At 47.8% G+C, this 25,075-nt stretch overlaps 2 protein-coding genes across 4 annotated transcripts in view; one reads left to right on the forward strand and one right to left on the reverse strand.

Moving 5' to 3' along the window:
• Positions 1–25,075, forward strand: part of LOC123768196 (threonine synthase-like 2) — a 96,964-nt gene that overhangs the window by 34,598 nt on the left and 37,291 nt on the right. The window lies entirely within an intron of this gene.
• Positions 1–25,075, reverse strand: part of LOC123752243 (trissin receptor) — a 72,446-nt gene that overhangs the window by 25,991 nt on the left and 21,380 nt on the right. For all 3 annotated transcript variants that reach the window (XM_069306955.1, XM_069306957.1, XM_069306956.1), the window contains 2 exons: positions 24,652–24,860; positions 23,109–24,480 (listed from right to left, as the gene is read on the reverse strand). In XM_069306955.1, the coding sequence (XP_069163056.1) occupies positions 23,109–23,895 (787 nt within the window). In that variant the 5' untranslated portion in view covers positions 23,896–24,480; positions 24,652–24,860. The remainder of the gene's footprint in view (positions 1–23,108; positions 24,481–24,651; positions 24,861–25,075) is intronic.

Consider the following 25,075-nt stretch of genomic DNA (forward strand, 5'->3'; position numbering starts at 1 on the left):
CCATCACAACACAGGATACTGAGAGTCAACACCATCACAACACACAGGATACTGAGAGTCAACACCATCACAACACACAGGATACTGAGAGTCAACACCATCACAACACACAGGATACTGAGAGTCAACACCATCACAACACACAGGATACTGAGAGTCAACACCATCACAACACACAGGATACTGAGAGTCAACACCATCACAACACACAGGATACTGAGAGTCAACACCATCACAACACACAGGATACTGAGAGTCAACACCATCACAACACACAGGATACTGAGAGTCAACACCATCACAACACACAGGATACTGAGAGTCAACACCATCACAACACACAGGATACTGAGAGTCAACACCATCACAACACACAGGATACTGAGAGTCAACACCATCACAACACACAGGATACTGAGAGTCAACACCATCACAACACACAGGATACTGAGAGTCAACACCATCACAACACACAGGATACTGAGAGTCAACACCATCACAACACAGGATACTGAGAGTCAACACCATCACAACACACAGGATACTGAGAGTCAACACCATCACAACACACAGGATACTGAGAGTCAACACCATCACAACACACAGGATACTGAGAGTCAACACCATCACAACACAGGATACTGAGAGTCAACACCATCACAACACACAGGATACTGAGAGTCAACACCATCACAACACAGGATACTGAGAGTCAACACCATCACAACACAGGATACTGAGAGTCAACACCATCACAACACACAGGATACTGAGAGTCAACACCATCACAACACAGGATACTGAGAGTCAACACCATCACAACACACAGGATACTGAGAGTCAACACCATCACAACACAGGATACTGAGAGTCAACACCATCACAACACACAGGATACTGAGAGTCAACACCATCACAACACACAGGATACTGAGAGTCAACACCATCACAACACACAGGATACTGAGAGTCAACACCATCACAACACACAGGATACTGAGAGTCAACACCATCACAACACACAGGATACTGAGAGTCAACACCATCACAACACAGGATACTGAGAGTCAACACCATCACAACACAGGATACTGAGAGTCAACACCATCACAACACACAGGATACTGAGAGGAGTCAACACCATCACAACACACAGGATACTGAGAGGAGTCAACACCATCACAACACACAGGATACTGAGAGTCAACACCATCACAACACAGGATACTGAGAGTCAACACCATCACAACACCAGGATACTGAGAGTCAACACCATCACAACACACAGGATACTGAGAGTCAACACCATCACAACACAGGATACTGAGAGTCAACACCATCACAACACACAGGATACTGAGAGTCAACACCATCACAACACAAGGATACTGAGAGTCAACACCATCACAACACACAGGATACTGAGAGTCAACACCATCACAACACACAGGATACTGAGAGTCAACACCATCACAACACACAGGATACTGAGAGTCAACACCATCACAACACAGGATACTGAGAGTCAACACCATCACAACACAGGATACTGAGAGTCAACACCATCACAACACACAGGATACTGAGAGTCAACACCATCACAAACACAGGATACTGAGAGTCAACACCATCACAACACACAGGATACTGAGAGTCAACACCATCACAACCACAGGATACTGAGAGTCAACACCATCACAACACACAGGATACTGAGAGTCAACACCATCACAACACAGGATACTGAGAGTCAACACCATCACAACACACAGGATACTGAGAGTCAACACCATCACAACACAGGATACTGAGAGTCAACACCATCACAACACAGGATACTGAGAGTCAACACCATCACAACACACAGGATACTGAGAGTCAACACCATCACAACACACAGGATACTGAGAGTCAACACCATCACAACACAGGATACTGAGAGTCAACACCATCACAACACACAGGATACTGAGAGTCAACACCATCACAACACAGGATACTGAGAGTCAACACCATCCACAACACAGGATACTGAGAGTCAACACCATCACAACACACAGGATACTGAGAGTCAACACCATCACAACACAGGATACTGAGAGTCAACACCATCACAACACAGGATACTGAGAGTCAACACCATCACAACACACAGGATACTGAGAAGTCAACACCATCACAACACACAGGATACTGAGAGTCAACACCATCACAACACACAGGATACTGAGAGTCAACACCATCACAAACACAGGATACTGAGAGTCAACACCATCACAACACAGGATTACTGAGAGTCAACACCATCACAACACAGGATACTGAGAGTCAACACCATCACAACACACAGGATACTGAGAGTCAACACCATCACAAACACAGGATACTGAGAGTCAACACCATCACAACACACAGTGATACTGAGTAGTCAACACCATCACAACACACAGGATACTGAGAGTCAACACCATCACAACACACAGGATACTGAGAGTCAACACCATCACAACACAGGATACTGAGAGTCAACACCATCACAACACACAGGATACTGAGAGTCAACACCATCAACAAACACACAGGATACTGAGAGTCAACACCATCACAACACACAGGATACTGAGAGTCAACACCATCACAACACACAGGATACTGAGAGTCAACACCATCACAACACAGGATACTGAGAGTCAACACCATCACAACACACAGGATACTGAGAGTCAACACCATCACAACACACTCGGATATGCTGAGAGTCAACACCATCAACACACGGATACTGAGAGTCAACACCATCACAACACACAGGATACTGAGAGTCAACACCATCACAACACAGGATACTGAGTAGTCAACACCATCACAACACAGGATACTGAGAGGAGTCAACACCATCACAACACAGGATACTGAGAGTCAACACCATCACAACACAGGATACTGAGAGTCAACACCATCACAACACAGGATACTGAGAGTCAACACCATCACAACACACAGGATACTGAGAGTCAACACCATCACAACACAGGATACTGAGAGTCAACACCATCACAACACACAGGATACTGAGAGTCAACACCATCACAACACAGGATACTGAGAGGAGTCAACACCATCACAACACACAGGATACTGAGAGGAGTCAACACCATCACAACACAGGATACTGAGAGGAGTCAACACCATCACAACACACAGGATACTGAGAGTCAACACCATCACAACACAGGATACTGAGAGGAGTCAACACCATCACAACACACAGGATACTGAGAGTCAACACCATCACAACACAGGATACTGAGAGTCAACACCATCACAACACAGGATACTGAGAGTCAACACCATCACAACACAGGATACTGAGAGTCAACACCATCACAACACACAGGATACTGAGAGTCAACACCATCACAACACACAGGATACTGAGAGTCAACACCATCACAACACACAGGATACTGAGAGTCAACACCATCACAACACAGGATACTGAGAGTCAACACCATCACAACACACAGGATACTGAGAGTCAACACCATCACAACACAGGATACTGAGAGTCAACACCATCACAACACACAGGATACTGAGAGTCAACACCATCACAACACAGGATACTGAGAGTCAACACCATCACAACACAGGATACTGAGAGTCAACACCATCACAACACAGGATACTGAGAGGAATACACTTGACCAGACTAAATAAACTGAGAGAAAGTAGAGCAACAGGAAACAAGTGGACGCTAGCAACGTTAATGTGTCGCCGCAGAAATATAAGGAAATACTGGTGTCCGGTACGGGGGGTCAGCAAGTGGAATGCAGTTATCTTGAGGTTATCTTGAGGTGATTAGGGGGCTTTTTAGTGTCCCCGCGGCCCGGTCCTCGACCAGGCCTCCACCCCCAGGAAGCAACCCGTGACAGCTGACTAACACCCAGGTACCTATTTTACTCCTAAGTAACAGGGGCATAGGGTGAAAGAAACTCTGCCCATTGTTTCTCGCCGGCGCCTGGGATCGAACCCAGGACCACTGGATCACAAGTCCAGCGTGCTGTCCGCTCGGCTGCAGTTAAAGCAGAAGTTGTGGAAGCCACCTCCATCCACAGCTTTAAAGGTCAGATTGAACAAAGAATTGGACAGACAGACTTTGGCTCCTACCACGTCTGCTAATAATATATTGACAATAATAAGGAGAATTATTTATAATTATTTATAAGTTATTTATAAACACAGGAATAATCATAATAAAGTAGGCAAATGAAATAATTAGTAAATAAAATATAAGTGAAATTAATAATATAATTTTTTTAATAACAATTTAGTTATGAATTTCTATCTTTTAAATGTTATTAATAACACAATTTTAAAATGTGATAAATTCTCATTTACGACAAAGTATGAAATAAAATTATTAAAGACTTGAGACTGTGGAGTCCCCTGTCCATCTTAACTTTCCGTCCAGCTTAAAAAGAACAGGTCCCGTCTCCATTAAATCCCAGGGACCTCTAGGATTTACATATTCAAATCCCGGATTCTGAATGCTCTAACGAACAAAGAATTCAACAGAGACGTTCAGACTGTTGAAAACATCCCTTTGGAAGCTTCCTGTTGAAAGTCCTGTGAAGTGGTCCGGTTGATACATCTTGTGCAGAAAGTCCTGATGTGAATTCGTCCTATGGTAAAGTTTCGAATTTGTAAAAGTTGTATTGACTTAGTGGGAGAATGTTATGTTCATAGTTAATTGTGTGTCGCTCCTCTCTCTCTCTCTCTCTCTCTCTCTCTCTCTCTCTCTCTCTCTCTCTCTCTCTCTCTCTCTCTCTCTCTCTCTCTCTCTCTCTCTCTCTCTCCCCTTCAACTCTCCCTTTTTTTCTGTTTCATATATGTAACACTCGTTTGCGCGTGTGCGTGTGTGTGCTCTCGAGTACGTGCGTGCGTGCGTGTGATAGATATATAATAATTATAAAATTTCCTTGAATGAAAAAACATGTATACACCCGCAATGTTTGAAGTGCTGTTGAATAAAAAAGTAATTTGTAATTACTCGAATTTAAAAGAAATATTGATAGATACAAAACATTTTTTTAGTCCCACTTGATGTGAAAACTTTGACGTTTCAAGTTGAACGACAAAAAATATTCTGGGCTGTCGGCAGTGTGTTCAGCCAGAGTTTCTCTGTTTAGAAAAAATAAAATAAAAAAAGATATACTCGTGAATACTTTCCAAAGAACTATTTCGTTCTTCGCACCGTCTTTAATATGTTTGGGTGATTGTGTGATTGTATAAATTGTTGATATTGATTGTAGTCAGGTTTTATTGGTACGATATGATTGTGGAAGGAAAATGATTAGGTTTTGATGATTAGGCATTCAGTGATTTGAATGATTAGGAAAATGATTTAGATTAGGCAGAGTTCCTTTCACTCTGTGCCCCTGTTACCTAGCTGTAAAATAGGTACCTGGGTATTAGTCAGCTGTCACGGGCTGCTTCCTGGGGATGGAGGCCTGGTCGAGGACCGGGCCGCGGGGACACTAATAAAAGCCCCGAAATCATCTAAAGATAACCTCAAGATAAGGTTAGATTAGGCTAGGGTAAGTTACGTCGGCTAGGCTATGTGGGCTAGGCTAGGTTGGGATAGGATAGGCTCGGTTAAGTTAAGCTAGGTAGTGTTGCGCTCTCCCGCTTGAGGGGAAGTATTGCTAACTCGCCGGAAGCGAGAGAGACTGCCCAATAATCTTGTCGATGATTGGGGTATTTAGCTGGAAATTCAATAGTCATGACCTGACTTTCCATTTGGGTAAAACGGACACACACACACACACACACACACACACACACACACACACACACACACACACACACACACACACACACACACACACACACGTACGTGTGTGTTTTTTCAGTGTCAAGAGTAGTAAACAAATGGAATGCATTAGGCAGTGATGTGGTGGAGGCTGACTCCATACACAGCTTCAAGTGTAGATATGATAGAGCCCAGTAGGCTCAGGAACCTGTACACCTGTTGATTGACAGTTGAGAGGCGGGACCAAAGAGCCAGAACTCAACCCCCGCAAGCAAAACTAGGTAAATACACCCTGAAATTGGAAGCGAATATTACACGTAAAAAAATAGTGGCATTACATTAGAGAGGAAGAGTGTAAGTGTAGGTGTTAAGGGAGGTGTGTTGCCCCTCGGGAACCTGCACCCAGGTCCCGCCCTCAGACGGCAGGGGCCACAATATTAATCTGGTAGATGGTGTTGGCATTGTGAGAGGCAGGTTGGGAGAGGGAGAGAGAGGGGAAAGAGAGAGAGAGGGGAGAGCCGGGGAGAGCCAGGGAGAGGGGAGAGCCGGGGAGAGCCAGGGAGAGGGGAGAGCCGGGGAGAGCCAGGGAGAGGGGAGAGAGACGCTGACACGCAGTGTGAGGGGTGAGGACGGTGGGTGGATGGGGGGGGAAAGATGTTCAGCAGCATTTTCCTCACTTTGATATCCAGGCAAATTGTGGATCACAGAAGCGGATTTACACATTTGTATCGTCTTCCTCCTCTTGGGTGACCCATTTTCCTTGCCAGTGACTCACAAGTTCCTGTTTGTTGGTGTTTATATCTTAAGGTTTTCCTATTTAACCAGAGGGGTTGAGTTCCAGCTTCCAGGTACTGGTTGTTCTTAGCCCTGGTCGAGCTCCAGCTTCCAGGTACTGGTTGACCTCCGGGTTCTTAGCCCTGGTCGAGCTCCAGCTCTTGATCTCTACATTTAATCATTGACCTTCATGTGCTGTATTAGACCAACGTTATATTTGTACGAGAAAAGGTTCAATGTGAGGCCAGCCTCACCAAATTTTGCAGGGTGACTGGTCTGGTGTACTGGACGGACATACGTCGACCCCCGACCAGCCTAAGCTAAATGTGTTAAGAAATATTAGCAACTATAAAGACCCCTCCCCCCCTCCACCCAGTGCGATTTTCTCGGAGTCAGGTGTGACTTATTTGGTACGATTCCCCAAGAGTTTTTAGCGATCGTAATATAATTTCTATGGGAACCATACAGTTGTTTCGGCGCTTCTTGGTGTGTTTTCTGAGAAAAGTGGAAGACTGGGAAGCAGGGGGGGGGGCGAGGGGGGAGGACCAAGGGGGTAAAGGGGAAGTTAGGGTGAAGAGGGGAAAATGGTGAAGGGACCCGAATGCAGCTGGGTACCTCGTCTAAACATATTAATGAATGTCTGTTCGAGGTTAGGTGGGAGATGGGGAGGCTACGGAGCTGAGATTGGGGAGAAATAGGGGAGAGGATGGGGTGGGAAATTGAGGTAAAGGGATAAGGGGAGAGAGGGAAAAAGAGGGGTTGAGTGGGGGGGATGGGGAGAGAGAGAGAGACTATCCCAGGCACCGCCAGATACCCCTCCTAGTACATTTATTAAAAACAATGTTTGTCTGAGGTTGAAGGCTAGACGTTAACTTCACCCAACCTTCCAAGATACATCATGTTGGGTGGGGAAGTGTCGCAGGCCAATCGGGGTCGGTCCAAGTGGAAAACTTTAAGAAATATCAGCATTTATAAAGACCCCCACCCCCCTGTCCTCTGCAAGTTTCATGGTCAAGGCTGAAATGTTGGTTGTGTATTCCATAGAGTTGTTTACTAGTTTCAATGTTTCATAATAATACCTTTTTGAGAGTGGGAAAAAGAAGGGGAAGGAAGAGAGGGGGAAGAGACCTGGGTGCAGCCGGGTATCCGTTCTAGTAGTCTTGTAAGGGAGTTCGTCTCCACTACGTCCTTCCATTGCCACCTTGCACTACCACCAACAGTCCACTTGATCACTAATCTCATATTCATCAAATGTTTTCTCTTATATTCCTTATGTACATTTGAGAGCGTACATTTAGCCTGTGGCCAACAATGGTAAACTGTCCGTGTTCACTGTGTATCTTGTATGTTGTTGTCATGTCATGGTGTGTGTGTGTGTGTACTCACCTAATTGTGCTTGCGGGGGTTGAGCTCTGGCTCTTTGGTCCCGCCTCTCAACCGTCAATCAACTGGTGTACAGATTCCTGAGCCTGTGTGTGTGTGTGTGTGTGTGTGTGTGTGTGTGTGTGTGTGTGTGTGTGTGTGTGTGTGTGTGTGTGTGTGTGTGTGTGTGTGTACACGTACGCGCGCGCGCCTGCGTGCATGTGTGCCTATGCGCGTGCGAGTATTCCAAATGCTCTGGGAATAATATTGCGCAACGAATTATTACGTTAATCCATATGAATATTCGTTACCAAATTTTAACTCCACAAACCATTAAATATATTATGTATGAGCGAGATAATTTGCAACATGCAAAAGGTACTGGTTGGAAAATGATAAATATTGACTGCTAATTAAGGTATTCAGGTTGGGCACTTATTGTTGAGAAGCTAACTAGGGGGTTGAGCTGGCGGAGTAATGGCTCCATCTTATAAGCTCACCTTAATTAACAAGTTCTAAGACCCTTATTAACCAAACCTCAACTTTTGGAAAACTTGGCAACGAAACATTACTTTTTTGTTGATAGGCCTTAATGTAAACTGGGGTGATAAGACATTGTAATGGATATGGTTCATGGTTGATATGGTTTTGTAGGGGATTATCTTGAGGTTATCTTGATGTTATCTTGAGATGATTTCGGGGCTGCAGTGTCCCCGCGGCCCGGTCCTCGACCAGGCCTCCACCCCCAGGAAGCAGCCCGTGACAGCTGACTAACACCCAGGTACCTATTTTACTGCTAGGTAACGGGCATAGGGTGAAAGAAACTCTGACCATTGTTTCTCGCCGGCGCCTGGGATCGAACCAGGACCACAGGATCACAAGTCCAGCGTGCTGTCCGCTCGGCCGACCGGCTCCCCGGGTTGTTTAGTTTTAGTGTTGTTTCAGCTTGTCTTTCATAAACCAGGTGTTTGGCAGCTGGATTAACGAGCCTATGGCCCTTGTTAACGAGGTGATCAACGCTTCAGCTGTGCACAACGGACGTGACCCACTTCTAATGTTTTCAACTCTAGAAAGATATTTGAATTGGAATCAAAAAATTAAAGTTTGTTAACCCTGCGAGTGAGGTTGCCAGGTGCCGCCAGGTGACAGCTCTGTCATTACCTCAATTAAAAATGAGACAAATAAAATGTTTTATATTAGTTTCAGCGGTGATTTTATACACACTTATCCAGTCATTTGAGTTGTATTAATGTTTAACTGGCTAGTTAAAAATACCCCCCCCCCCCAACCCTCCTCTTTTGCTAGTACTTACAGTAACGACAAGGACCATAGTACATATACCGACGTACTAAGCAATTAGAAAGTAGAAATCAGTACTGTTGTATTTGAAGAAACCGGAAAACGATTTTCTGCTTATGTTGCAAAGAGAACCTAAATTAACCTAACCTGCCTAAGCCTAATAAACTCAGAGGCCTAATATAGTACATATGTGTGCTATACTAGGCCTAGGAATATTTGTTTTTTAGCTCATTTTGGGGGCTTATTTTATAAAGTGAATAGTACAAATTTGTACTATCTGTTCAGTATGTCAATGTTTGTACTATTGTGCACATAGATACAAAAAGTTCCATCTAAACTGAAGAATGGGTTGGAAAAATATATGTCAATAACCTTCCGACATTTGAAATACAAGAAAGCAATAAATCAATATATAAGGAACTCCTGAAGAAATTTAACTTCCTAAATCACATTTGTGTTGTTACAAAAGAACACTTTGTTACTTTTGTGTTCAAAAAACACTTTTGAACACAAAAAATTGTTACAAAAGTTTCTTTGATCAAAAGCAATGAGTAGCATATTAATCATCGCATTAGATGAATAAAATGATTTTCTGTGTGTATAATGTATACTGCAGCCCCGGACCAGGTTCTGAACTACTGGTGGATGGTCTCTTAAGTTGATGAATTGACCTTGATCAGGATATCCAGAGGTTGACATTCCAGACACTAAACAGTTATGGATAAACTGCCAACCACTGTCGGGAACTGATGCTTGTTTGACCTGAAGGTTGCCGGACCAACCAGGCTGTGGTGGGTATGTGGGCCTGCGGGCCGCTCCAAGCAACAGCCTGGTGGACCAAACTCTCACAAGTCAAGCCTGGCCCCGGGCCGGGCTTGGGGAGTAGAACTACTCCCAGAACCTCATCAACCAGGTATCAACCAGGTTACAAGGGCTTCAGGGCATTGCTACCTGTCACTGTCAACGGTAACCCATCCAGTACTGGCAGGCTGGCCAGTACATAACCTGACTGATCGTGTGGAGAGCAACCCATAGACTGCTTCACATATAACAAAAGATGAATGCCTGTAATGTATCCCCCCCCCCTCCTAGTAAGCTCACTAATGTATTTTATGCATCTCTGACTTTTATCAGAGCAAAAATAGTTCATAAAATTTTGATTAAATAATGGAAACAATATTTTCTGTCTGATTCAGTCCCCCGGATAGCTATTTTACACCGGTATTATGAAGATGAAAATAACACGAAAAGGAATATATTAATAATCATTTTCCCACCTTTCAGTGTAATTAAGAATTTAATTAGGTGACGAGGGCTCAAGAATTGTTCTAATCTCGAGTAATTAATACTACATCATACTAATGTGATATTGTCAATTACAATTTAATAATTGCATAAATTTGTAAATATTTTAAAGGAATGTTATTATTTAAAGGGAAAGACACTTTGTAGAAACTTGATTAGTAACTCCTTAAAAAGCATAGGATTAATAAGAGTTGCGGTTGGGTACTGGGGGATAGAGGCTAGTCTGTCTCTGTCTCTGTCTCTCTCTGTCTCTGTCTCTCTGTCTCTCTGTCTCTGTCTCTGTCTCTCTGTCTCTCTCTGTCTCCCACCTCCCCCCCCCTCCCCACAAGCCTGGCTACCAACACATCTCTCTCCCAAGGTAAGCTCTCAATAACTCTCAACTCTCATTTAGAAGAAATGGCAGAAAAGTTATGGTATGAAGTAATTATCATTTGTTTAATGAGTTTATTTTCTTGGGTGTGGAAGAAGGTAGGAGGAAAAGGCGGCAGGATTGGAGGGAGAGACAAAGAGAAGCAATGTAGAAGGGGAAGGAGGAACAGAAAATGTAATAAGGAAGTGAGACAAAGAGAAAACGGACCAGAGAACAAATAACGACGCGGTATCTTACTGAGAATGTCTGGAGAATGAGTTTGTAGCGAGTGTGAGGGAGGAGCCCGGGAATATTGTGAGGGAGGGAGGGAGGGGTGAGGGAGACGTCTCTGTGAGGGAGAGACCATCACCGCCTGGCCGCGCGCCTCACAGGGGTCCCGTGTGTGTGTGTGTGTGTGTGTGTGTGTGTGTGTGTGTGTGTGTGTAATTATTTAAGTATAGTTACAGGATGAGACGACGACGTTTCGGTCTGTCCTGGACCATTCTCAAGTCGATTGTGAGAATGGTCCAGGACGGACCGAAACGTCGTCGTCCCTTCACCTTCTAGTGTGTGGTCTGGTCAACATACTTTGGCCACGTTATTGTGACTCCTCGCTTGACAGACTCACAGATGTGTCTATAAGAAAGTATGTCTGTCTATCCATGATATGTATATTGTTTGTGATGTGTATATGTATGTATTAACACGATGTACTGAACGGGGTGAGAATAGCTTGAGCTACCTCATCCCTTTGTGTGTATTTTACCTCAATAAACTTATTTCAATTTCAACTAGGGGGGGGGGGGGTAGCCTGGTCCAACTTTTTAAGGGAAATTGTCTAGGGAACAGGGTCAACTTTACAGGTGGTCGGGGTCAACCTAACCTAAATACTTTTAAGAAATATGTGCATTTATAGACCCCCCACCCATATGCGATTTTCATGGAGTCATATGTGAAATATTTGGCGTTTTCTCCATAGAGTTTATTCGTAATTAATTTTCTGCTAGACACGTACAGTTGTTTCAGTGCTTGTTAATAATAATTTTTCCGAAGGAAGGGGAAATGGGGGTCCTTATAGATGACGATATTTAATGAAGGTTGGCATTGGGGCAGTCCCAGACTAGCCTTTGACACTTGCATACCCCTCACCCCCCTATGTGTCGTCTTCGAAAGAGGGGTGAGACTAGCCCCATATGTCCCTAACCCGCCCCCCCTCCCCTTTCCCCTATCATGGACAGACTATTTTATAGATATAGATAATTAATATAATTTTACATTCCTAGTGTTTAAACCCAAAATGGAACATCAGGTTAAAATAAAGTAATTCAATTATGAAAGAGCGCTGTTGTAAATGTTATGTTGGTGGTATTTGGGTCTGAAATTGCAAAACATTCACTCCAAAAATTAGAAGACTAATGTTTTTATCCGGGAAAATTCGTATGCCCTCGCTAGAGCTGCCACCATGTATACTCGCGTACATGGGCATACATACATAAATATGCATACATACATACATACATGCACATACGCACATCTATTTCAAATATATACATACACATGAGCACATTCATATACATGAGTAAATACATATATACAGTAAACTCGTGCATACGTACATAGTTCCTACACACAGTGGGCATGATGGCCACACACACACAAGTCAACACTGGTGGGACGCGAACAAGGGGACACAGGTGGAAGCTGAGTACCCAAATGAGCCACAGAGACGTTAGAAAGAACTTTTTCAGTGTCAGAGTAGTTAGTAAATGGAATGCATTAGGAAGTGATGTGGTGGAGGCTGACTCCATACACAGCTTCAAATGTAGATATGATAGAGCCCAATAGGCTCAGGAATCTGTACACCAGTTGATTGACGGTTGAGAGGCGGGACCAAAGAGCCAGAGCTCAACCCCCGCAAGCACAATTAGGTGAGTACACACACACACACACACACACACACACACACACACACACACACACACACACACACACACACACACACACATTTCGGCTCATGTAGCACCAGCTGAAGTGTTATCTCAGGTGTTTGGCATCAAAGGGGATTGTCTGATCTAATTCTCCAGTCCAGCGGTGCGTTAGTCGAAGTGTCGAAGTGTTTTACCCTTTCCCTTGAGCGCTAGCCCTCGAGACGCCGTGTTCAGAGTGGTACTCAGAGCAAACGAGGCGAGCAACACATCAGTTCACCTTGCCTCTTAATATACATGTATCCAGGGGTATCACAGGGACATATAAGTGCTTGCAAATGATGTTTTTAAAGTAGTAGGCATCCATCAGTCTCAGGAGACTATGGAGTTGCGCTCTGGTTGTCGGTCTGGAGTGGCCTCACCAGGGCGCAAAGCCCGGGTAGGTTGATTCGGGAGAGAAGCTGTTACCCATGCAGCAGTACCTGTCTTTATGACATCTGTGTATTACCTGAACCTTACTTTAGTGGTGGGGGAAGGTGGTGGTGGTGGGATGGGGCGTGCTAGTGTGTTCAGCCTCCGTTGTTGCTCTAGATTCGCTACCTGGAACAAAAAGTTCCAAGTAGCACGGGCTATGGTGAGCCCGTAGTGTTTTTCAGCCTCCGTTGTTCTCGTGGGAAGATTCCTCATTCCCATAGACCGCTTATATCACTCTTGTTTGATTGTCAGCTTTTAAAGACACGTCTTGAACGTAACAAGCATATCACTTCGTTAAGCATCTCAGCAAGTTAATCTCAGTTAAGCATCTATTGAGGTTTTCACACCAACTCGCCACCAGCACCAACGCTACGCCACAAACAATCAACACCACAATCAACGCCACAAACAATCAATGCCACAAAGCAACATTATAGTGTCCAGTTCCATCATTCATCTCATTTTTCAGCCAAAACCTCAAAGCTTTATGAAAATTGGAATCATTTTAACAGGCTCAGCTTCACTCTAAAGCAATTCCGATTTCTCAATCCATTTACCGACTCTCCTGGACGGTACATTGGGCCACGACGGGGGATAGGACGGTACACAGGGCCACGACGGGGGATAGGACGGTACACAGGGCCACGACATGAGGATAGGACGGTACACAGGGCCACGACGGGGAGGATAGGACGGTACACAGGGCCACGACGGGGGATAGGACGGTACACAGGGCCACGACGGGGGATAGGACGGTACACAGGGCCACGACATGAGGATAGGACGGTACACAGGGCCACGACATGAGGATAGGACGGTACACAGGGCCACGACATGAAGATAGGACGGTACACAGGGCCACGACGGGGAGGATAGGACGGTACACAGGGCCACGACATGAGGATAGGACGGTACACAGGGCAACGACATGAGGATAGGACGGTACACAGGGCCACGACATGAGGATAGGACGGTACACAGGGCCACGACATGAGGATAGGACGGTACACAGGGCCACGACATGAGGATAGGACGGTACACAGGGCCACGACGGGGGATAGGACGGTACACAGGGCCACGACAGGAGAATAGGACGGTACACAGGGCCACGACAGGAGAATAGGACGGTACACAGAGCCACGACAGGAGAATAGGACGGTACACAGGGCCACGACAGGAGAATAGGACGGTACACAGGGCCACGACAGGAGAATAGGACGGTACACAGAGCCACGACAGGAGAATAGGACGGTACACAGGGCCACGACGGGGAGGATAGGACGGTACACAGAGCCACGACAGGAGAATAGGACGGTACACAGGGCCACGACGGGGAGGATAGGACGGTACACAGAGCCACGACAGGAGAATAGGACGGTACACAGGGCCACGACAGGAGAATAGGACGGTACACAGAGCCACGACAGGAGAATAGGACGGTACACAGGGCCACGACGGGGAGGATAGGACGGTACACAGGGCCACGACATGAGGATAGGACGGTACACAGGGCCACGACATGAAGATAGGACGGTACACAGGGCCACGACATGAGGATAGGACGGTACACAGGGCCACGACATGAGGATAGGACGGTACACAGGGCCACGACATGAGGATAGGACGGTACACAGGGCCACGACATGAGGATAGGACGGTACACTGGGCCACGACATGAGGATAGGACGGTACACAGGGCCACGACATGAGGATAGAACGGTACACAGAGCCACGACAGGAGAATAGGACGGTACACAGAGCCACGACAGGAGAATAGGACGGTACACAGGGCCACGACAGGAGAATAGGACGGTACACAGGGCCACGACATGAGGATAGGACGGTACACAGGGCCACGACATGAGGATAGGACGGTACACAGGGCCACGACATGAGGATAGGACGGTACACAGGGCCACGACATGAGGATAGGACGGTACACAGGGCCACGACGGGGAGAATAGGACGGTACACAGGGCCACGACAGGAGAATAGGACGGTACACAGGGCCACGACATGAGGATAGGACGGTACACAGGGCCACGACATGAGGATAGGACGGTACACAGGGCCACGACATGAGGATAGGACGGTACACAGGGCCACGACATGAGGATAGGACGGTACACAGGGCCACGACGGGGAGGATAGGACGGTACACAGGGCCACGACAGGAGAATAGGACGGTACACAGGGCCACGACATGAGGATAGGACGGTACACAGGGCCACGACGGGGAGGATAGGACGGTACACAGGGCCACGACATGAGAATAGGACGGTACACAGAGCCACGACAGGAGAATAGGACGGTACACAGGGCCACGACGGGGAGGATAGGACGGTACACAGGGCCACGACATGAGAATAGGACGGTACACAGAGCCACGACAGGAGAATAGGACGGTACACAGGGCCACGACATGAGGATAGGACGGTGCACAGGGCCACGACATGAGGATAGGACGGTACACAGGGCCACGACAGGAGAATAGGACGGTACACAGGGCCACGACATGAAGATAGGACGGTACACAGGGCCACGACATGAAGATAGAACGGTACACAGAACCTCTACACCTACTAAGAAGAGTCAGAGCTCCTATACCCACGTACATAAACAAAACACACTGCCAGATTCAAGTGATCCAAAGTAAGACTCGAGGCAGGCGGTGGAGTGAAGGGGGAGGCGATGAACCTGGGGGAGATGAGGCAGTGATCCTTGAGCTATTCATCTCCAAGTGGGAGATTAGCGCTCCAGGAGTCATGGCTGTTGCCCTCATCATTTGCCTTACTCAGAGATCCGGTTCATCGGTTTGAGTAATGAGAGACTTGCTGGCTAGTGGCACGTGTGTGTTGGAGGTGGGGGAGGAATGCTTCAACAGGGGGAGGTTGTTCTTGGTACAGGTCCTCCAGGCTGGGACCACTGCTCTAGGACCTTCAGGCTGGGACCACTACTCTAGGACCTTCAGGCTGGGACCACTACTCCAGGTCCTCCAGGCTGGGACCACTACTCTAGGACCTTCAGGCTGGGACCACTACTCTAGGTCCTCCAGGCTGGGACCACTGCTCTAGGTCCTCCAGGCTGGGACCACTACTCTAGGTCCTCCAGGCTGAGACCACTGCTCTAGGTCCTCCAGGCTGGGACCACTACTCTATCCCTTTGAGATGTATTTCTTTCTTGTCTCAATAAACATACTTAAGCTTGAACTTGAACAACTCACAGGTCTGGTAAGTTTAAGTAATCCACCTGTTTAGTTGATAAATTACTCGTAATACGTTTATTGTTCATGGATTGATTTATATCCACCATGACAAAATGGATCATTTGCTAATTGCTAAAGCTCACTGGAAAATTCAATTCAATTTAGAAAACGAGTAACGTTTGCGGTTTTATGGGATACCATGGAAATATAATATAAAATATTATCCTCTTTCTGTCTCCTTCCAGGGACGTATAAAGTTTTTATGAGTTCGAGCCGCAGCTGCAGAGGATGGCAGGTGTGTGTGTGTGGGTGTGTGTGTGTGTGTGGGGGTGTGTGTGTGTGTGTGTTGTGTTGTGTTGTGGTGTTGTGTGTGTGTGGTGTGTTGTGTGTGTGTGGGTGTGTGTGTGTGTGTGTGTGTGTGTGTGTGTGTGTGTGTGTGTGTGTGTGTGTGTGTGTGTGGGTGTGTGTGTGTGTGTGTGTGTGTGTGTGTGGGTGTGTGTGTGTGTGTGTATGTGTGCGTGTGTGTGTGACTCAACGAGGGTGGCAGGTGGTGTTTCTCCAGTTAAGTCTTGTGTTTGACTAGATACAGACCTTATCGTAATATCGCTGAGGTACTTCCTTATCCACTGGAGTACTTTCCCTGTCGCTCCTGCCTGCTTGTTCAGTGTGGGCTCCAGTCTCATGTTGGGTACTGTGTCAAGGCTTTCTGCCAATCCAAAAATATGCAAATCCCGACCTTACTTTTTCCTGTCTAATTTTTGTCGTAAGAACTCTGCTAAACTCGTAAGACAATATTTACAATCCCTCAATCCATGGTATTGGTGTAACAAAGTTTCTTGCCTCCAGATGTTCTACAAGTGTAACTCACAATCCTCTCTCTCTCTCACCTTGCATGGTATGACAGGAACATTGACCTGTAGCCCAGAGCCTCTCTCTCACTTCTTGTGTATCGGCACCACATTAACTGTTTTCCAATTTTTTGGAAGTAACACCATAGAGATTGTAGGCGATGAGTCACAATAACGTGGCTAAAGTATGATGACCAGACCACACACTAGAATGTGAAGGGAATACGACGTTTCGGTCCGTCCTGGGCCATTCTCAAGTCGATTGTGAGAATGGTCAATCGACAATCGACTTGAGAATGGTCCAGGACGGACCGAAACGTCGTCGTCCCTTCACATTCTAGTGTGTGGTCTGGTCATCACCATAGATTGATGAGAATAGTGCTTATGTTCCCTCTTTGTAGTATCCATGGTGAGTTTTCGTCTGGCCCAGCACTCTGTGTCCCATCCACGTCCAATACAAATGCTTCGTTGCCTCACCACTGGTACTCAAATTCCTCCAGTGATGCCTGGTTTAACGCGCCTTTCATTTAGTTCAAGAACTTCTTGTTCTGTTGTAAAGACTTCCTGGAATCTCTTGTTGAGTTGCTCGCACACCTTGTCACTCTCCGTCATCCTCTCCGCTATTTTCTCACTTTTATTTCCTATTCACTGTTGTTTTTGCTAGTGAAATGGCAATGAAGTAGTTTGGGTTGGATCTACGTGTGTAAGTATGCCTGTCTGTCTTTGTGTGTGTGGGGGTCTGTGTGTGGGTCTGTGTGTGGGTCTGTGTGTGGGTCTGTGTGTGTGTGTGTGTGTGTGTGTGTGTGTGTGTGTGTGTGTGTGTGTGTGTGTGTGTGTGTGTGTGTGTGGGTCTGTGTGTGTGTGTGGGTCTGTGTGTGTGTGTGTGTGTGTGTGTGTGTGTGTGTGTGTGTGTGTGTGTGTGTGTGTGTGTGTGTGGGGGTCTGTGTGTGGGTCTGTGTGTGGGTCTGTGTGTGTGTGTGTGTGTGTGTGTGTGTGTGTGTGTGTGTGTGTGTGGGGGTCTGTGTGTGGGTCTGTGTGTGGGTCTGTGTGTGTGTGTGTGTGTGTGTGTGTGTGTGTGTGTGTGTGTGTGTGTGTGTGTGTGTGTGTGTGTGTGTGTGTGTGGGTCTGTGTGTGTGTGTGTGTTCATATTTAGCTAGTGTCAGTGTTATGGGCCACAGGTATGAGCCTTCTCCCAGTATGTGTTGTCTTGGTTACCTTTGAACTTGGCCAGGGGTCCATATTACCTGTTCGCCAACAAGCCACGGTGCGGGCCAGCACGGACGGTCCACGGTGCGGGCCAGCACGGACGGTCCCTGGTGCGGGCCAGCACGGACGGTCCCTGGTGCGGGCCAGCACGGACGGTCCACGGTGCGGGCCAGCACGGACGGTCCACGGTGCGGGCCAGCACGGACGGTCCACGGTGCGGGCCAGCACGGACGGTCCACGGTGCGGGCCAGCACGGACGGTCCACGGTGCGGGCCAGCACGGACGGTCCACGGTGCGGGCCAGCACGGACGGTCCACGGTGCGGGCCAGCACGGACGGTCCCTGGTGCGGGCCAGCACAGACGGCCCACGGTGCGGGCCAGCACGGACGGTCCGTGGTGCGGGCCAGCACGGACGGACCGTTCATCTCCCCCACCAGCCAGGTAATTCCCTCTGTGCGACTCTTGGGTTACAGTGTCCCAGCCAAGCCTCCATTTTTGTAAACATTAAAGTTTCTATCTCTGCTTCACTCTGGTGACTGTGGGACGACTGATGAAGATGACGAACCTGGTGGATGGTTAGGTGGGTTGCTGGGTGGATGGTTAGGCGGGTTGCTGGGTGGATGGTTAGGTGGGTTGCTGGGTGGATGGTTAGGTGGGTTGCTGGGTGGATGGTTAGGCGGATTGCTGGGTGGATGGTTAGGCGGGTTGCTGGGTGGATGGTTAGGCGGGTTGCTGGGTGGATGGTTAGGGGGGTTGCTGGGTGGATGGTTAGGCGGGTTGCTGGGTGGATGGTTAGGGGGGTTGCTGGGTGGTTGGTTAGGGGGGTTGCTGAGTGGTTGGTTAGGGGGGTTGCTGGGTGGTTGGTTAGGGGGGTTGCTGAGTGGTTGGTTAGGGGAGTGAGTGGTCAGATTAATGGATGGGTTAACTTGTGTACAAGATGTGGTGTAAGTTGGTATATACATTATAGATAGGTCACCTCGAGGTCGTCTTCTGCATCAAACCAAGGCGGTTAGTTCACCTTCTCAAAGATTAAAAGATTTTCCCAGCTTTGTTCAGTGCCTTAGGAGGCACTAATTCCTTCAGTTGACCTTTCTGAGAGCCACCGTGTCTCTAGCAGCTGCAGCGGGGACAGGAGGCCGCCAGTTTGTCAAAGGCTCCTGCATTGTTCCTGAGGATTTTTCTAGCTGGATTTTCACGTCAATTGTCTTGACATTTACGGCTTCGGCGGGTAGGATGTTCCACTGGTTTATGACCCTCTGGGTGAAAAAGCATCTCCTGCTTTTCTGTCCTACATGTGGTTGCTGCCCCGTGTGTGTGTGTGTACTCACCTAGTTGTGTTTGCGGGGGTTGAGCTCTGGCTCTTTGGTCCCGCCTCTCAACCGTCAATCAACAGGTGTACAGATTTTTGAGCCTATTGGGCTCTATCATATCTACACTTGAAACTGTGTATGGAGTCAGCCTCCACCACATAACTTTCACGTGTGTGTGTGTGTGTGTGTGTGTGTGTGTGTGTGTGTGTGTGTGTGTGTGTGTGTCACATTTGACCTTTTAAAGCTGTGGTCTGGATTAATATCCTCCAACTTGTTCAGTGTTGGAAAGATCTCAACGTGATCAATTCTTGCACGTCTGGTTTGCAATGTTCGTGCTGAAGTCCTCAGCCGTACCTTGTACGACACTTGACTCAATTCCGCGATGGGTTTTGTCGCTCGAGTGTTGAATTTTCTCCACAGTAGACGAGCCCTGCACTGGCGTTGTGGTCTTCTCGAGGACGTTCCTGTGTAACTCCCTCTACAGTCTGGAGCGTCACTGAAACATTCGCCAGCCTCAGTGGAAGTAAAGATGCGAGAAGTGAACAAATCTACAAGGGCTGTGACGAGGATTCGAACCTGCGTCCGGGAGCATTCCAGACGCTGCCTTAATCGACCTGAGCTACGATTAGCTCAGTGGATTTGTTTATTTGATGCATCAGGCTATTGTGATGTCTGTGTGTAATGCGAGAAGTGATAGTTCCAAAGCTTTGTTTGTTGGGCTTCCTACCCGTAGTCAGTAGTCAGTAGTCATCCATCAGTCTCAGGAGACTATGGAGTTGCGCTCTGGTTGTCGGTCTGGAGTGGCCTTACCAGGGCGCAAAGCCAGGGTAGGTTGATTCGAGGGGAGAAGCTGTTACCCATGCAGCAGGTCTTCCCCTCTCCACGGCGCTGAAAGCCATATCTTGTATTATTTTCCCCTCTATCACCATTTTATATATTTCTCTCGTTTTCTATATGTTTATCAAGTGTTCTTGAATGTTGTACATTATGCTTTGTGTATATGTTTATTGCGTTTTCTGTCATTTATCACCATTGTTTGTATTATCTACATTTTTCCATGTATATAATGGAAGCCTGTTGTGATGTTGGTGTTGTGTTTATGATGGTGTGAGAGGTGTTCAGGGTGGTTCATGAGTCACGTGGTTAGTGATGCTGCAGCTCTCTCGTCTGTGGCCCATCACAGATTGATTGATTGATAAAGATTAAGCCACCCAAAAGGTGGCACGGGCATGAATAGCCCGTAAGTGCCCATCACAGATATGTTCCACCTACTTGGGCTAGACGGTAAAGCCACAGTCTCGCTTCATGCAGGTCGGCGCTTAATACCCCGACCGTCCAAGTGGTTGGGCACCATTCCTTCCCTCCGTCCCATCCCAAATCCTTATCCTGATCCCTTCCCAGTGCTATATAGTCATAATGGCTTGGCGCTTTCCCCTGGCAGTTCAATTCCCCGTACAGTTACCGAAACTTTAGATAAATATTTCAGATTCCGGCTGTCTGCCGGTGAAAATATTGGTCAGGAAGGGAGGAAGATTGCGGAGATATTGAGAACAGGCAGAGGAGGGGGAAGAGAGAGAGAGAGAGAGAGAGAGAGAGGCATGGTGAGAGAGAGTGAGAGAAAGGGGAGGTAAGGCGGGTGAGAGATGTAGGGAGTGAGGGAGACACAGACAGATGCAGATAGATTAAATAGCGGGTCAGTAATAAGTGGGGGAGTAAACACAGACAACAGGGAGGAGAGAATAACCACGTAATTAGATGGGTTGGGATTTGACCTCAATTTTCACCTCTGGTAGTTTTAATTCCTGTCATCTTGCTCTCTGACTCTCAAGTTTATCCTTTAATTACTTCTGGCAGAGACGTGTTACCTGCGTGTGTAATTACCTAAGTGTAATTACCTAAGTGTAGTTACAGGATGAGAGCTACGCTCGTGGTGTCCCGTCTTCCCAGCACTCTTTGTCATATAACGCTTTGAAACTACTGACGGTCTTGGCCCGTGTGTGTGTGTGTGTGTGTGTGTTTGTGTATATAACTTCTACTAATTTTACGCCCCATGTCTCTTCCCCAGCATGGAGATTTCTCGATTCGCAATCTAACTTAATATGCTTTAAGTCCTCCATGGTCAGCAGTTCGCTTTATTAAATGTGGTGTATTCTATGTACCAAATTCTTGAGCAACATTTATATCTGGCCAGCCAAGTGTTGAGCAACAAAAAATTCACCCGAGCAAGTATTCGGTCAGAAAAGTCTTGGGGCAGCAGTCTCCCGCCACTATAAGGTCCTGACCTCACCAAAATCTCCTCATAAATTAAAGTCGTTCGCTACAAACACGACGGTCATTTGTTTTCCAGTCAGATGTAAACATTACGCCATTTATTGTGGGGCTTCTACCTTTGTTTACGTGTGGGGTTGTGGGATGGCTTCAGCTCCTGTGCTCCAGCACTGCTTTATATTCTTACTTTATATTGTACTACATTTAAAACACTTACAATAAGGTAACAACCAACTTATTAACAACTATGTGAACATGTGTTATGTTGTGCGCTCTGCTTGAAGGGTCCAGGTTTAGCTCCTTAGCCCCACACTTCTAGATATCACATGCTTAACATGTGATATCTAGAAATGGAGCGGGGCAAGTAGGACGGGCTATGGTGAGCCCGTAGTGGACTTACCTGGCACAAGAGCGGTGCTGTGTTCTGTCGGAAACATGTGAGCATCGCGGCCGTCAGCCGTATTAGCTTAATATGACTGTCACCCGCATCGGTTAATATCCAAAAAAGTTTATTAATTACATTTGTATTTTTTTAAACCAAAAGTATGTTAAAAATGATTGCCATTTTTCCATCACGTGAAAAACGACCTATATGTCTCTCTGTCTGTCTCTCTCTCTCTCTCTCTCTCTCTCTCTCTCTCTCTCTCTTTCTCTGTCTCTCTTTCTTTCTTTCTCTCTTTCTTTCTCTGTCTCTGTCTGTCTCTGTCTCTCTCTCTCTCTGTCTCTCTCTCTCTCTCTTTCTCTTTCTCTGTCTCTTTCTCTTTCTTTCTTTCTCTGTCTCTTTCATTTTCTCTCTTTCTTTCTCTGTCTCTGTCTGTCTCTCTCTCTCTGTCTCTCTCTCTCTGTCTCTCTCTCTCTCTGTCTCTCTGTCTCTCTCTGTCTCTCTCCCTCTCTGTCTCTCTCTCTCTCTGTCTCTCTCTCTCTCTGTGTCTCTCTCGCCATAATAAACCAACACGAAGGCCACTCACCCACGAAGCCAGTGATGAAGACAGCAGTATAGAGGGCTATGAGGGCTGCCCTCACGTCGCCCCTGTCGAAGAGGAAGGTGTCTGTCCCCCTCACTCCTCCTCCTCCTGCACCAAGATCCTCATGGGCGAGGCTGGTGTTGCACGGGTGGGCGGCCGTGGGCGTAGTGGGAGCGCTGCCCACTTGAGAACCATTAGTAGTCCGGTGGGGCGCCAGAAGCGAGTCGTTGGTGGTAAAGGTTGTCGCCAGCTGCTCCAGGCAGGTGGTGATGAAGGGAATGTTGGCGGCGCTTCTGGCGGCGGCGGCGGTGGCGGGGCTCCTGGTGGCAGCGGCGGCGGGGCTCCTGGTGGCGGCAGCAATGGTGGCGGCTTTCTTAGTGTTCTTGAAGAAGTGGCCGCCAGCGGCGCTGACGGCGGCGTGGTTGACCACTGTTGTTTGGTTGGTATTGTGGTTGATGTAGTTTGAGAGAAGTGGTTTAGTTCTCCTGGTGTAGGCGCGGCTGTTGGGGTCACCGGAGGAGGTCAGGTCAGTGGCCTGGCTCAGACTGGGATAGGTGAAGGGATGGTGATGGGTGGTGACGCCCCTCCCGGGAGAGTGGTGGTGGGAGAGGAGGGAGAGTGTGAGCGTGAAGAGGTCTGGGAGGGTGTGGTTGTGCTCTGGTGGAGGGATGTGGCCTGGCGACTCCAGCAGTAGTGTCATGCCTACACACACACGCCAGCAGCAACAGTGGAGGTCATCACTCACACCATCACCAGCATCACTGATGTCAATGGCCGCCACCTTCCTCATAACATTTTCAAACACTAAAAAACACTGCTGATGTCTTCACTTCACTGCGCAGCACACACAGGGTGAACTTGAGGGACTGGTGACCACCACACACCTTTGGAGGGCCACCACACACCTCTGGAGGGCCACCACACACCTCTGGAGGGCCAGGACACAGTTATGAAGGCCACTACACACCTCGAGTGCCACCACACACCTCTGGAGGGCCACCACACACCTCTGGAGGGCCACCACACACCTCTGGAGGGCCACCACACACCTCTGGAGGGCCACCACACACCTCTGGAGGGCCAGGACACAGTTATGAAGGCCACTACACACCTCGAGTGCCACCACACACCTCTCGAGGGCCACCACACACCTCTGGAGGGCCAGGACACAGTTATGAAGGCCACTACACACCTCGAGTGCCACCACACACCTCTCGAGGGCCACCACACACCTCTCGAGGGCCACCACACACCTCGAGGGCCACTACACACCTCGAGGGCCACCACACACCTCTCGAGGGCCACCACACACCTCTCGAGGGCCACCACACACCTCTCGAGGGCCACCACACACCTCTGGAGGGCCACTACACACCTCGAGGGCCACTACACACCTCGAGGGCCACTACACACCTCGAGGGCCACTCCACACCTCAAGGGCCACTACACACCTCGAGGGCCACCACACACCTCGAGGGCCACCACACACCTCGAGGACCACTACACACCTCGAGGGCCACCACACACCTCGAGGGCCACTACACACCTCGAGGGCCACTACACACCTCTGCGAAGCCTCCTGTGTACTTCCTCAACACACTCCCGAGGTGTTGAATGTTTCCTGACGTGTTACTAGTGCGAGTTTTAGCCGGTGTGGCGCCAAGTAGCGCATTACTGCCCAACCACCACCACCCTAAGCCTCAGCCAAGGTATACTCTGCACCTGCCACTGTCTTAGCCACACATCTCTCTCCTCCTGCAACATAAAACAATGTTACGAGTTACGAATTATATATTTGTTTTAAATTAGCGACATCATTTAACTATGAATTATTTATTTGCTAATTGTTTTGACTGAAGGGTGAGAGAGAGAGAGAGAGAGAGAGAGAGAGAGAGAGAGAGAGAGAGGTGGAAGGGTGAGTGAGAGAGGAATAGAGGGGCTGTGAGAGTGTCTCAATCGACAGGTAGTGG

This window comes from Procambarus clarkii, chromosome 59 (genome assembly GCF_040958095.1).
Source record: "Procambarus clarkii isolate CNS0578487 chromosome 59, FALCON_Pclarkii_2.0, whole genome shotgun sequence".
Taxonomy (NCBI): Eukaryota; Metazoa; Arthropoda; class Malacostraca; order Decapoda; family Cambaridae; genus Procambarus; species Procambarus clarkii.